Source organism: Haemorhous mexicanus, chromosome 3 (genome assembly GCF_027477595.1).
Source record: "Haemorhous mexicanus isolate bHaeMex1 chromosome 3, bHaeMex1.pri, whole genome shotgun sequence".
Taxonomy (NCBI): domain Eukaryota; kingdom Metazoa; phylum Chordata; class Aves; order Passeriformes; family Fringillidae; genus Haemorhous; species Haemorhous mexicanus.
In genome coordinates, this window is record NC_082343.1 from 45055418 (window position 1) to 45071661 (window position 16244).

At 35.9% G+C, this 16244-nt stretch overlaps 1 protein-coding gene across 2 annotated transcripts in view; it reads right to left on the reverse strand.

Annotated features, from left to right (window-relative positions):
* Positions 1-16244, reverse strand: part of SIPA1L2 (signal induced proliferation associated 1 like 2) — a 125877-nt gene that overhangs the window by 26123 nt on the left and 83510 nt on the right. For both annotated transcript variants that reach the window (XM_059841605.1, XM_059841604.1), the window contains exons 10-12: positions 15308-15582; positions 4179-4436; positions 529-612 (exon numbers count right to left, since the gene is read on the reverse strand). In XM_059841605.1, the coding sequence (XP_059697588.1) occupies positions 529-612; positions 4179-4436; positions 15308-15582 (617 nt within the window). The remainder of the gene's footprint in view (positions 1-528; positions 613-4178; positions 4437-15307; positions 15583-16244) is intronic.

Genomic DNA, 16244 nt, shown 5'->3' on the forward strand with positions numbered 1-16244 from the left:
ATTTCAGTACCAAGGGATTAACAGGGATGCAAAAAGACCATCTATGCACAGCCTTTTAGAAAAGAAGAAACCTCTGAAATTCTTACTTTTTTAAGGATATATGCTAGGGAATGGGTGTCACCAAAACAAACATAGCAGTAAACAAAGCCTTTGAAGACCATAAAGATTTTTTTTTTTTTAGTCAAAAAACATCTTGCTCCTGAAGAAGGAGGAGGAAGTATTATTATTTTATTCTAGTTCTGAGTTACTAGGTGATTTCTGGCCTTTTACAGGGAAAATACATCTAAGAACCATTTCTCATGTACCTGAATTTAAAAATATGATCCTAAAAAGTTAAATTAGGATGGCTTTAAAAGTGCAGTTGCATGCATGTTACATCAAAGATCAGTAAACCAGTACATCTTAAAAGATACTAACAGTGTTTGAAAAAAAATAAATCTAGAAGACCCATACAATTTTTGCTTAAGAAAGAAGATGCATGGGAGCTCTTGCAAGATTTAAATAAAAGCTTTTAAAAATCACCAATACCCGTCATATCCCACTTGCTGTCTCCAGTGGCTGCTCCCGCTGGGTCCTGGGTCACTGGATGAGGACTGGTTGCTTGGAGAACTTCTGTAATGTTCATTTTAGAGTCATTAACAGTGCACTGAGGTATTTTCGGTGTTTCAGATTTGAACTGGGCTTTGCTTTTTTTATCAAATATATTCATTTTCATAAATAATACAGATGCAGTATGAACAATCAGTTACATCCATTTGGGGAATTTAAAAGGCTTATCTCAGTTTCATAAAACTTTAACAAGAATTTTTAAAGTACAGTATTTATTCAAAAATAAAATATTTTAAACTGAATATATTAAAAGGCACAAAAAGAGAAAGACTAAGTGCCAAATCCTATTTTCCCTAGATCTGGCTTTAGTTCTGAATAAGTGGGATTACTCAGGAGACAGAACAGCTGGATTAGGTCTCTAAATTCATGTGTGGGAAGCTCTCATAGTGGATCAGAAATGATTGTTAGCTCCTTGGCACTTATTCCAATTTTAAAGCTAGTAAAATTGGAAGAGGCAATTCTAATACTTTTAAAAGTTTTATTTTATTAATCCTTTGACATAGAAAAGCAACAAAAAAATTTTCATAAGGGTATTATTTTGTACTTAATTACTTAAACTTTTAAGCCTCATGCCTTAACAATGTCTCTAAGTAGTTTTGTTAGATTTCCAGACAGTTGAAATACAATGCTTAAATTTGGATTTGATCACATCCTTTCCTTCACTTCTGTGCACATCATTCCATAACTACAACATAATTTCCTTCAATTATCTTGACATTATCTTGAATTCAATTCCCTGTGTTTATCTTTTTTTCTTTTCTCTCCCCTCTTTTCTTTTTCATGTAGAAACGAATGTATGTACACAGGGAAGAAACGAAGAGGTGTTTTTTTCTTCATGCAAAATACTTTCCCAAGAACATGACCTTTCAATAAGCAACATTACCATACAGCTTGAAATTTTTAAAGACAGTAGCCATTATATTTTGTTTTTTAAAGACATTAGGTATTACATTTTGTCTAATAGCCAATGTACAATAAATAGTGTAGTACCTTATTTTTCAGTATGTCTTTCTCTGAGAAGTATTGACAGGACTGAACCTCTCTCAATTAAGTGAAGTCAGTCAATAGGCTCCAGCTTAATTCAGTTCCATGAACTTGTAATTACCGCCAAGAATGATGCATTTCGTGCACAGATTAAGTGACCCAGCATTAAGGAATGGAAAAATTATGATCCCATGTATTTCCACCCTCCAGACTGATGTTTAGGACATTATCCTCAAAGTCAGGTTATTACTTTGTGCTGTTCCAAGGCTGAATGAAACATGTTTACCTCCCATTTGCTGGACAAGTGTGAAGTCCATAGCCTAGTATACAATGAGCAGCCACAAAAGGTGAACCACAGAAATCCCATCAATGACTGCCTCACACAGTTCCTTCACACAAAAATTCCAACCATCTGCTTTAAGGAATGGATTCCAGGCAACAAGTGTGTCTCAGGGACTAAAGCACACAGAGGCTTTTTGGTGCAAAAACCAGAAATGTGAGTTCACCTAAAGCTTCACTTAGGCACATGCTATGAGTAGCTGTCACAGAATCAGCCACTTTGTGTAGAGCTTAAGGATAACCTTGTAGTTCTAAGTGACTAAGTAGAGGAAACTCCTTGAACAACACCAAAATACTTGGACTGCCTTCTCAAAGAACTGCATTCTCAGGAACTTTATTAGGAGCATAAGCGTTCAGCTCTCAGTCTCTAATTTCCCTCCAGGGACTGGGCACCTAAGTATTATATGTCACAGTAGTTGAATTTTTGCTGCTTAAGTCTCTTACTACATCTAGTCCATATTTTTTTTTGCTTCTTCCTCTTTTTATTTCTAAACGTAACAGTTTTATGGCTGACTTCACCCTTAGCTCGTTTTCAGATCAGCTGTTAAATCTTCCCTGTTTTATCAACCTGCTTCTCCCTGCTTGCACTCTTAAAATAATACTGGGTCTTTGACCCTCTAAAATCTCTTCATCATTTTCCTAGCCTGAGTATACACTTTTGCCCTTGCAGGGCTACTTATAAGTACTAATGCACCTTACTTCAAACTCTTCTGTTTTAAGATCATCTCTCTGCCAAATCATCAACTATGCCTCTTCCCATTGGAAAGACCTTGCCAAATAGGTACCTTTCTTTACATGTTTCAAGACCTACAGACCAGAATCCGTAATTTTCCTCTCTTTTCATTATTTATACTCTGTATCATGTCTTCCCCAGAACAGCACTTCTGCTATTGTTTTGCTTAAATGATACAGAAATTTCTTCATGATAAGAATAGACGTAGTCTAAGCATTTTTTCACATGCTTTACTGAGTGTTATGAGAAGTGCAGCTTATGTTTTGTGAAGTCTTTTTGGAACTGAGTAGCATGTCAGAAAGCTTTCATTTCTTTTCTATATCAATATACAGTATGCTTAATAAAGTTTCATAAATGATGAAGTATTTCTAGACCTTTGATACACTGTCTCCTTATGTTAGATGTTATCAAGAATTTAATTAACAAGATATTAGGTGAAGGTTAAGTTCTATAATGGTATTTAAATGCTTACAAAAATGCACCTCTCTATTTTTTAGGGGATAGACATGGGGGTAGGGGAGAAGAGCAAATGATCAAATAGTCATAACTGGGAGTCTTCCTTCCCCAGGGAATGAATGAGACTTATTTTCAAATACATACTACTATTACCTGTGTACATTTCAATGTAAAAAGTCATTAATTCTTTTCTACTAAATAAGGTAGTCAATGTAGCAATTGTGGCATTTAACAATTTCATCTAGAATTGTTTTAAACCCATTTAAGACCAGTATTTCAGATTTTTTTATCACTCAGACATTTTCAACATGCAATAGTTATTTCCTTGGAGATTAGAACTACATCACCCCATAAAGGCATAAGCTGAAATAATTATAAACAATAAAGGACACAGTTCTGCTCAAGACATATGGTTTTCCTAAATAATTCAAAGGTCAAATGTATTTGCAAATTTTTATCTTTAAAAACGAAGTTTCATCTTATGAAGAATTATGATTAAATTAGAACAGAGCTAACATTTAAGAACACCATCCCATCATCTATGAGGTGTTACATATTCAAATCGCAAGCTCTGCTTTGTTTAATTAAAAGCAAAGCAAAGCATAAGGGCTGGTAATGAGTTACAGAACCCTTTGAAACTATGCCAATACCTTGGTAATGAGATTAAATAATTAATTTTTAAAGGAATGAGTTCATTTTATTTACACTCATTATTTGTTTTAAAAGTCTTCCAAAAGGTGGGGAACAGAACATTATTAAGATCCAAAAGTTATAAGGCAGTTTCCCACTTCACTGATTTGGGACTAAAGGGAAAGGTCAGCTGTCCTCAGCAGTAGAATCCTCAGCACAGCCCACTAGCACCACAAACACCAAAAGTCACTTGTTTCAAGCAGACTGGTCCAGTGAATGCTACATAATACAACCTCAGCATTAAAAATACTGCCAAAACTCAATAAAATAAGGCTTAAAAAAGAAGACATCAAAGTTCTAGAAAGTAGAGATTTCAAAAGTAACAGACATTAGGAAGGTGACAGGCATTAACCAGAGAGAGCATTACCTTGCACCATCTGGCAGTTTTCTATCAAAGGAAGTGCTACGAGGAATGGCTGTCTGAGCCTGCTGGAGAAGCTGCTGGCACTGCAGTCTGTCAGATGTTCCTAGGATTGGAGAGGCACGAGAGAGAGGCTGCCCAGCGGGAGTCGGCACCCGATGCCAAGTGGTATTCCTTCTGAAAGGGGTTTTATACTCACATGGGGTGCCTTCACTGTCAAGTTTGTATTCCACCATGGGTATACGACAAAGTTCTGAACAACCCCTGCGGGACAAATGAAAACGCTCATCAGTCTCACAGGAGGGAATAGAGAGAGGAGTCTTGCATTCCTGGTCAGAAGTATATTACATATTTTGATTTCAGGTGCCCGAAGGTGTTCGTGCAGCATTGTACTTTGAATGCTTCAAAACTGTCACGCCAAGCAGGTAGAAAACATTTCAAAATAAAATATTTGCTGTCATGTGCTCAAAGATCTTTGAACTGTCTCTTAACCCTCCAAAACAGGGAACATATGAAACTTTTATAAATTAATCTGCAACTGGAATTTTACATTAAAAAAACTTTTAGAGACAAGGCATTTAGAAGTCATAAAGCATCAAGTTTTTCTAAAAGAGCATTGATTTGTTTAAATTTCAGAAATAGTTGCTTTGCAGCAAACTGAACATTTCTTGGTGGGGTTGCAATCTCTCCTTTAGAGTCCCACCTTGACCCCACCAAATGACAGAGTGCATAGACCACAATGCAAATGATTAATCGGCACCTAAATATTTTTCCTTGTGCTCTCAAAGTGTACTTTCTAATGTTTCTTTTCCCAGGGATTTGTAAGCCTGGATGATAAATGGGGAAGTGGAAGGAAGAGACAGATCAGAAACAATCTGCCTTACCACCTCTGCCTGAAGTTTGCAGTGTGGTTAAATACTAACAGCATTCACAGACAGTGTAAACCCAGGTAAAAGTACTGGTAGTGTTCCACATAAGATCAGTGTGCCTTTGGCATATTTGCTGTAGACTCAGACTGCACTCAATAGTTAAGTGTTACTGTTTCAGAAATCGGTTAATAGAAGCTTCACATACCCTTTAAGTCAACATTGATTACCATTGGAGATTTTTTATAATCTCAACATTCCATCTCCATTATTTTTCTGATAGGCAGTGTGTACTAAATCAATATCTATGAAGAGAACACCCTAAACACTTCCAAAGCAATACATTAAGTTTAAGTAAGAAACAGTGAAAATTTACTCCTCTGTCTCAACTACAATTCTGCTCTATTCCTTAGCTGAGTCTTGATCAAGCTTTGCTTTTGTTAAAAACCCACATTTACCATTTGCAACTAAATTAAAGTTACCTAGAGAAATTACAGTCTTAATCCTGAAAATATCTTGGCATAAATGACTTAACAGAAATACACAGTGCAAGTAAATTGTATAAATTCTCACACATTAAATCACTGTGCACTAAAGCTTCTGAATCAACCCTCCCAAAGAATATTTTTGTTATCTGTGTTCTGGTAAACAGATTAGAAGAAAAAATATTAGACAAAAGGCAAACTGCCTTATTTAAGGTTGTTGAAGGGATGACCCATGAGCAACAGTAGAAATTCTATTCTACATACTCCATATATGCATAGTCTGATCCAGCCAAATGTTTCACTCTGCTGAATTTTTTAGTAGCAAATATGCAAGTTTATCCTGTAGCACTAAATCTCTGTCCCTGGTGTCACTCAAACACTTGAAAAAGTTAAAGAAGCTAAAAAAAAAGATGATGAAAGTATTGTGAATGGAGATCAATAGCCAATATAGGGTGGAAGACACCTTGATGAAGATGAGCTGAAGAGCTAGAATGTTCCAAAGCAGAATTCAGAATTCCTGTTTTTTCAGGGTTACTCTTTTATCAGAAATACCATTGTAAGATGCACAAATAAAATCTGACATGTCCAACCTCTGCTGACAAATCATAGTTGAACACACTGGAGGCATCACAAAATTTTGCAATCATGATTTTCTGGTTTGAGCTTCCCTAAGGAGGTAAAACCACCTTAATAATCTCTTCTCACATACATGGAATGGTGCTCCAGAGAAATAGCTGTTATAAAACATCATTTCAGAGGGTCAAATTGGAACCTCACCAGCATTCCCCCCCACCATGAAATGCCATAGTTATTCAGAACACCATTTCAAACCGCCTCAGTCCGTTCATAAATTTTTAAAACTTTTTTCACATTTCTGAGAATCATATGTTGGGCTCTTAGAATGAGGAACACCATGAAAAAAGGTCAAATTAAGCTAATTGCACAGAATTGTGCAAACTCTTCTATTGCTGAAGCATATAAAGAATATATTTCTCCAATTTTCAACTGTTTATGTTCCAAGATCGTGCTTCCCTTCATCCTCATTCACTGCCTGCAACACAGAAGGTGTAGGAGACAACAGCCTTCAGCAATGCAACCATGATCCTTTTTTTTTCTTTTTTTTTGTGTTGTTTTTTTGTTTTGTTTTTAACTGAGAAGTTTTACATACAAAACAAACAGATCAAAGAACACAGAAATGACACAGCAAGGTTAATATTAGTTTGGTGCACTGCACAACTTTTCATGTGACCAAATAGACACAGTTTTCCATTATTTGATGAAGAAGTTGAACAACTATGTAGGTTTCAATTTCAATATTCCTTCTGCTAATTTCTTAGTATTGTTTCACTCCTTTCTTCATTCCTATAGACTTCAGGCATTAGAAACAAACCACCCCCTCCCCAACTTTTGTTAATAAGATATCAATTTTACAGTTCATCTTGGTAATTGAGGAAGTTATAACATGCAATTGTGATTGTATCCTTCATTAGATACTCCCCATAAAGTAATCTAAATGCTGTAAAAATAGCCATGGGTTTTAAAAGCAAAAGGGACTGTTACTACTGTATAGTTTGACTTAGCTTGCTGACTAATTAACAAAAGCATGTTATAATAATAGTAAACAATAAGATTTCCCACAATGACTAAGAACTGAAAATTTCTTATAATTTTCTGTTTGTTTGCATCAGGAAAACATATTCTTCCTACAAATTTAAAAAAAAAATATAGAGGACACAGTTCCTGCAGAAAAAGGCTTATAAAACAACCTTGCTTGAAATCAGAATAAAAATTCAACAGTGTTGCTTATGAATTCAAAACAGAGCCCTAGAATGCTTGTTTTAACTGGTTCAAAAAGAAATTTCCATGGTTTCAGACAGCTTCTTTTGTCACATAAGGCTTTCAAACCTTAATTTAAAAGTATCAAACCAATCACTCCAACATTTATATGAAAAAATATGCTTCACTGCTTCACAAGCACTGCCTAAAGAACAGATACTGCAGTGTACTGAGATAGGTAAAATTGTAATTGTAGCTGCCTCCTCTATCAGGAAGACAGAGAAGGAATTACTTCATGCCTGCAATCCCCACCTCCACTCCCCACTATGGATCAAACTGTAAGTTTTCTTGCATGAAAGAAAACCCACAAAAAAGAAATGCAATTCCCTCTTAAATATGTAATTTGACCTTTATCTAACTTTTACTTATGATTTTGTTACTTATTCCACCAGTGCAAGAATATACATTGGCACTGGTATTGAACGATATCTTTTCAATTTAAATTTCATATATTTCTTTTAAATTCATTTTAAAGGATACATAAAGACATATCTCTATTTTATGGTTTTAAAAAGATGCTTAAATTTATGTTAAAGAAGTATAGGATATCAAATGTCTTTCATAATTATATCCAATATAACATTTGAAAACCAGACCCACGACATTTAACAAGCAAATGTGACCATATCGTAACCACACATCAGAAATTAGAGCACTTCCTGCCCTGCACCATAGCTTGGTATTAATTAAATCAATGCGTCAACATAAGGCACAGAGTCCTACTAATACCTTTGGTTCAAGAGCCATATTATCCTATTAAAAATCTGGTTAATAAAACCTACTCTGCAATTAAGGAGAGCATGGCTCTATGATACAGCTAGCAGGTCACGACAACATAATAAAATTTAAGAGTCCACTATAAAATCTGCAATATTCAAATGTTCCTGCAAGGAGCATTATGTTCTAAAAGAAATATCAAGCAGTCCATTAAATTTTTAAAACTACATTAGCCAAACCTTTCAATATGAGTTTCAGATTCCATATCAAGGTTCTGTAATAGTCTCTGTGAAGGGCCTACATTAGGCAGGGAGTCTAGTTAAGTAATAAAATATCCATCTCCACGGAAAAGATAGAAGCTTCCACGCACTATGATCAGCACCCTCTCACCTTGATAGCTATCTACACAAAAGCCTTATTTTCTGCAAAATCCTAGAACTATCACCTACTGGGTACAACTTCAGTATTTGGACCCCAGGTATCTGCAGATTTCAAGCATGAAGAATTTACTAGGGTATCAACATCTCCAGAATACCTGGTTACAATTTAACTTCCAGTTCAGTGTATTGCAAGGAGATGTAGGGATAGAGAAGGAATTACTGGTGTGCATCAGTTTATTACACTAATGAGTTATCCCTTTCTATCACCATTTCAATAACAAACATCTAACCCTGCTCTAGAAAGAGCCTTCATCCAGCAGTACAATAACTGCAGTCTGCTAAATCAAACTTTGTTTTTGAAAACAACCACTTCTGTCAGAGTGCATGTTTGTTCTCACACTACGTTAGTGCCCAAAGCGACACAACAAGCCTGAGGACTCATTGGGCAATCTATTAAATCCACATAATAAAACACAGATTCATTTCGTATTATAGAGATTTAACTGAAAAGTAGAATTTAGTAGCTTAGTTTTGCTGAGACTTAGAATGTAGTTAGTTAAGACATACATAGATTTTCCCTTCCCTGACACTGTGGAGTTCCTCCTGGAGGTAATATTTCAACTCCACTGATCCCCTGTATCAGTCACAGCACAAGTCCAATTCACTGCATAATACTGAAATGGTCTAAGAGAATTTTGGTCAAAAAGTCAAGACAAAAAATTCCAAGTTCTGACATCTCAGAAACCTATTAACAGTAGTCATACATAATTCAAAAACTTGTTAAAAAGTAAATACATTTTATATTTAAATAATTTCATACCACAATAGATGCATGAGATTGCTTACAACAACCTCAGGCAGGGCTGCTGCCCAACCTATCACTTTGGTTTAAGGGAAGTGATGACTCTGACAGTCCCTCCATGGAGCTAAAGAGTTGAAGCTGCCAGTCCCTCCTTCCTGAAGATAAACTCATTGTCCTTCTGATCTTTATTACTATTCAGTTTTAAAAAGAACCTTTGTGTTGGTGAGCTGACAAGCAATTCAGAGGCCTCCTAAAGAGCCTCTACATCTGTACTGTTACATGAAAAAGAGAAATACAGACAGAAACTAATGATCTTTAAGGTCCTTTCCAACCCACAACATTCTGTGATTCTAATATGACCCCATGAGTAGAGAGAAGAAAGAAGAAAAGAAAAAAGGGAAAAAGAGAGTCTGGAACTCTTCTTTGCATCTCTCCACAGAGACAAACAGTGCCTTGCCAGGCATTTAGGGATTATTTTTCTGCTTGACTGTAACAACTGTACACATAATTAACTTCAGCAATTATAATTAATCCCTACTATAAGTTCATTCATAACTCAGAAAAAAATCAAAGACTTTATTTGTATGAGAAACACAGTTAAGCATTTTCTACCTTTTTTTTTTTTTTTTTTGGTTGGGTAGAGAGGATTAAATTTTGTAAGTAGTACAGCTTCCAATTAGTATAATTACATTTTCTTAGTGATAGTTCTTTCAGTTACTTCTATAGAACATCAGAATCTAGACATTTCAGATATTTGCATTATTCTTAGATTAGTAGCAGAGGTGGTAATTAAAAGGTTTGGTATATCCAAATTCTACTTTCATAGCCAAACATTTAGTTTCAGGTTTTGCTGCTTAAGTCTGCCTCAGATGATGTTAGACTTGGCTTCTTTCGAGCTCAGGTGGCTTAATTTATTAAAAAAGTAAAAAAAAAATCAAGAATCTGAAGGCCCTATGAACTATCCCACCAGCTTATGGCAAACATCCCTGTGACAATAACTGAATTTCACCACACAGTAGCCTCTACCCATTCCTAAAAGCACTTTCCAAACATTCTATAGTCTGTTAGTTATCTGTGACTTTTAAAAAGCCCCAGAAAGATGATTCTTTTAAAGAAATCATAATCATTTAAGGGGAACAAGCATCAGGACTGGAAAATAAGTCATTACTTCTATTTCATTTGTAAGAAGGAGTTTGCAAGGTTCAAAAGAATAAAATAACCTCAGAAGAATTGCAGTAGTACTTAAAAATGGCCCACAGGCAGTTTCAGTCATAGCTACTAAAGTATTTCCATTTTCAGAACTACCTACAACAGCAGAAAAAGAGTCTCTCACTTGTTCAGACCAACAGGGGAAACTACTGCTCCTACAGCTCTCCAGCTTCTGTTTATAGCCAGCCCTGAAAATTTTGCTTAAAGTTTTTTTTTGCTTTCTAAATTTCCTAGAAATTGTTTCTTAATTGGCTCTCAAGCATTTCCTTTTTTACATAAAATGGTAGTTGAACTAAGACAAACACATAGGTAAAATGTAGTAGAAAAGAATCTAGCAAAATCTACAGTTTAAAATAGATTTACAAGTGCTTGAATTCCTTGATTGGACTTGGCTGATTAAGGATATACTGTCCTTGAACACTACCATAACACCACCAGCAAAAGCAAATCAGAATGAACGTCATTATTTTCCTGTTCAAATGCACACAATCCCAAATCAACAATTCTGAAGGGACAGGCCTAGCAGAGAAACAAATATGACACAAGAATACTTACTCAGATCTGAAAACAATGACCAACATATTTGTTCTAATACCACTTTGTCATTTAAAGAATTTAAGTTTTAAATAGCAATTTCTTCTTTCCATCGAAATATCAGCCGGATGCCACACAAATAATTTTGATTTCTGCATTAATCTGTGCATGATTATTTAATTGCCGGAGCAAACTGAAAACAGCAGGTGCTTTGTCTCAAGTTCATTAATTTTACAGGATAGTAAATGAAAGGCCTTATTCCATGATTGCTTTTGCATACACTACTGTCAAGACTTCAGTAGAAGGATCTGCATTAAGTAATGGAAGACATTTATCGAGCAGAATTTTCCTCTGTAATTTCCTAATCACTCTGTAACATTCCTTTGTAAGCACCTTCAACATTCAAATAGTTTATTTTCATGCTGAAATAAATGAATACGAGACAGTTTGCAAAAAAAAACCACCTTGTTAATAGTTCATTGCTAATAGTTTCTTCTCAGTGGGTGCACAATTACATCTTGTTGGTTTTCTTTTAAAATGATGGATTGAAGATTATTTGTGGGTAAGCTAACAGACAAAAAAAAACAAGTCAAGAACTTGATTAAAGATCTCCACTTTGGCTGATGTTTTTTTCAAGGGGCTGCTTTGGAAACACCCCTGCACACTTGAAACTCATTTTCGTTTGAATGATACAATTCCCAAGAGACTCCATGGCACTCATGTCCAATCTGTGTAAACTCCCTTCAGAATTTGATCCCAGCAAGGAAAGAGTACTAGTAAGCAACCCAAAGAAAAATTCCTCATTGCTTTGTATTCATAAAACCCAGCAGACAGAGCTAAGTAGAAACTAGTCTTTCAAAAGTGGAAATCGGCTAATTAGCTCAGAAAATGAAACACAGGCATCAATACAATGATACATTTGGATTTTTTCAAGAAACTCAGGAATTTTTTTTGCTTAAATTTATTTAACTTTGCTTAAATTATATTTATATTCTTGCAAATGTATATAAATTTTTAATGCAACTTATCCTTTTAGAAACAAAGATGTATTTTTATATCTATGCACTGTGGGCAAAATCTTAGTGGCTGAACTTGAAACCCTAGATTATGGCATTTAAATTTAAAAAAAACAAAACACCCACCCCAAAAAACAAAAGAACACACCACCAGTATGTACTCTGAGAAAGCAAGTTGAAACACAGAGAAGAAAAGCCTACCCAAATGCCAGAAGAACATATACTTTGTAGAATAAGTCAAACCTTCAAGGCACTTACTTCAGACTCCAGATGTACTTTCCTACATATGTCAAATAATCTGATGCATCATTTCCTAACAGAAAACCTCTAAAACCAGCTGTGAGCAAATGCAGTAAGTACTGGAATATGGATGTAAAGCCTGCTCCTGCTTTTTAACCGTTGTTCTCCTAGACACTTGTAATGTGTGGGTCAAGGATGGATGGACCCCCAAATATGACAAAAATATCTGTATGTCTGCTTTGAGTGTTATTTGATAATTATTACAGCTACTTGATACAAAAAAGCTCCCTCCTGACAAGCTGTCACAGCTGCCTTAAATGTTTACCATAGGTATGTGTTTGCAATCCCTCACAGAGTCTTGATCCTGCTTAGCCATGCATGGACTCTCCAAGGACAGGGACATTTCTTATCAAGTAAAGGTGAAATGGATTTTAGTTCTCCAGATACTCCTGCTTTACATTCAAAACTCCTAAATTTCTAAGTAAACCTGATACCAGAGTACAAGAGAGACTTGAATACATGGAGCAGGTCCAACAAAGGATCAAAGACGATTAAGGGATAAGAGCATCTGAAACACAAGGAGACACTGAGAGTGCTGGTATCATTCAGCCAGGGAAAGAGAAGGCTGAGGAGGGATTTTATCAATGTGTACAAAATACCTAATGGGGTGATTAGGGAAAAAAGATGACAAACTCAGAATTGTATCCAGTGAAAACACAAGAGGCAGGGTGCAAAACTGAAGTGCAGGAAATTCCGTTAAAGGACACAGAAAAACTTTCTTACTGAAAGGACGGCCGCATACTGCAATTGAAATACTGAGTCTTTGAATCTCCTTCCTTGGAGGTATCCAAAACCCAGTGAACCTGTCCATGATCAATCTGCTCTGGCTGACCTTGCTTCAAGCAATGGGGTTGCACTCAACAACTTGCAGAGGTCCTTTCCAACCTCAGCTATTCTCTATTTCTGTGACAAGAACCTGCAGATGGCTAAGAGAAGCAACTGAGCAGTAGACAGGGAGATGGATTTGCACAAGTTTTAACTAGTAAGAAGCGGTAATAGGCTATCTTTTTTCCACAAAATTCTGATAATTTATCCCTTTCTGCCCTCTCCTCCTTTCCCTCATTTATTAATATATATTTTACAAACAAAGTCAAAGATCATATTTGTCAATTGAAATTCTCAGACCTGTCATCCAATATCTATGCAATATCTGTAACTGCCTTCTGTCTGCTCTGTTTAGATTATAAACATTGCAAAAAGGCAAGCTCAAAACCCTCCAGAGACTGGACAGTCAAAATCACTAATCATATTTTTGGGGATATACAAGTGAAAATTAAGAGTTTTCTGTGGGAAATTGATATTTGAGAGAAAGAGATTTCTTTTATATATGTGTGTGTTTGTGTGTGTGTGTATATATATATATATATAGAGAGTAGAAAGGTGAAGCTAAAAAAGAACTTAAACATGTTTTTAAAAAAAATTTAGACACATAGTGTCAAAAATTCATTTTTCTTAGTGATTCATCACAATTTTAAAGATGCAAAAAATTATAAAGAGGAGCAGCTTTTGCAGATTTTTCTCAGTGTGGTAACACTCAGTTCAAACTCCTCCTACACATACACTTGGGTGCTATGTACCACATTGATCTGGGATTTAAACATTTTATCTCTAGAAGGAGAATTATATCAAAGACAATATAAACAGTTCATACAGCATGTATTTTTCTATCAGGGCCTATAAAATACACGTTTTTACCTTCAATAGAAAAGGATCAGCTCATTAGGCTCATATTCTGTAAACAGCTTGGAAATGTATACCAAACAAGTCAGTGAAAATTCATACCCAGAAGCAGATGGTGAGAACAGCAAAGCTAAGCAAAGAGAGGCTTAATTGCAAATTTCTACCCAACTAAGCAAAACGGTGGTATTCTACATTCACAGGCATTTTGTTCAGAAAGGGAGGCATCACCATGCAGGTTGAGGCAGGGGACAGCCCTTGTGTGTCATACATCAGGCCAATGACTACTTGGAGAATTGCCACCAATTAAGCAGCATTCGTATACAGCTGGCATCGCCTTCACAGCGCTGCACGCTACGTAAAATTTTATTGCTTGCTCTCTTGCCAAAAGCAACACATCTAATGTTTTTTTCTGTTGAATTAAAAATCAACAAGAGATTTAAAGTTGGCCTGCTAAAAGAAGACAAGTAATTAAATTTACCCTGGTACAGTTCTCATTTAGAATGAGCCAAATTAACACTGACTAGACAAGGTGTGTGAGAAATAAAGTCACACTGTTACAAAGTTTCAATATATTCCTCCTTCTCTGCCTCTCGATATTAAAAAACAGAGAAACGTGCCTTTTGTCACCAAAAAGGAATACTGATCACAGAAAAATGCATTTAATCCCCAAAAACACTGGTACAGTGACTGTAATGATTGTTATTACAGACTTTCCCTGGGCATGAGCATGTATTTTATGTTGCAATAAGATTTCTTTGTGTTAAATGACAAACTCATTGATGTAATTCACCATTTAATATGAATAAATTAGATATCTGTAGAAAGTGAGTAGAACTCTAAGACTTGGTATCATGTACATCCAGAACCCAGTAATTCACTATTTTAAAAAAGAAATTTCAAAGAGTCAGGAGTTGGAAAAATCTGAGAGATGGACAAGGTGCAGTTTCATGAAGAAAAGGATTCCAAATTTTTAAATTCAGCATTAAAACATAAAACTCTCCTGTGGAAGGAAAGCAGTAACATCAGCTTCTAGGACAGCTCAGTCAGGATACTCTAAAATTTACTTCCTACCCTTTTAAAGTCATATAAAGTAAATTTATTGTAGGATCTGATTTTATCTTCTATAACAAGTCAATATAGGTTTTGGGGAAAAGATTGCTTTAAGTGCCTCAACCATATTATCACACAACATGATGGACAATACCCATTTACTGAAAGCCTTCAATAGAAATGTCATCATTTGAGCAGGAGCAGAGGAAAAATAAAAACCCAGAGAAATACAAATATTACTGAGAACCGCTGCTCCTTACCTTCTGGGCGCTCCATCCTCGTGTGGTTGAATAATGACCACTTTTACTGTCACCGATGTGCGCAAGAGGTCGATCATTTGTTCGTGGGTCAGAGTTGCCACAGCCACTTTACAGATCTCGACCAGGCGGCTCCCCTGCCGTAGGCCTGCTTTCCATGCAAATCCAAAGGGCTCCACGTCTGCCACTATCCCTTCAAAGTTCACGTGGAATCCCAGCTGGCCCAGCCCATTTCTCCGCAGGGTCATTTCCGTGGTTTCGCATCCTCTGGTCACTATCTGAGGAAGCACCGGAGCCATTGTCAGGGCACACAAACATTACAAAGTCGTGTATGGCTTGATATTGCCTATCTTTAATATACTAACATTAAATTATCTTAACATTATATTTGAATGAAGGTTTCTGCATAAAACAAAATGAATGACGCATTTCACGATGCTAAAAATCTTCCATCTCTGGGGCAGGCAGCCTGACCCATGTCAAGTTCTTGCCCCCCTCCCAATGTTAACACAATGCCATTTATATCCTACTGAAAACTTTACTGCTGGTTTAGTTTCAAAACACAAAGAAAGAAAAATGCTGCCCAGTCAATTACTTCATTCTTTTTTGGCTGACTGCAGGTGTGCAGGCGTTTTTTATTCAGCATTAAACAGTATTAAACCCAAGATATAACATGAGCCAAATTGAGTGAAGTGCCTCAGTTCTAGCAGCTTGTTTTCCTTGAGAAAATAGCAATGAAGAAAATATTAATTTATTTTGCTTCATAGGCAGATTCCTAACTACCACCATCTTCAAATGAGGATATCACTAAAATGGGATTAGAATTTCCATGCCACTGGGGAACTCAGAAATAAAAAAATTACTTTCCTCATATTCAGTGAAAAGTAACTATCATTATACAGAGCAGCCAAAATCCTTCAAATTCAGATTTTGCTCAGCA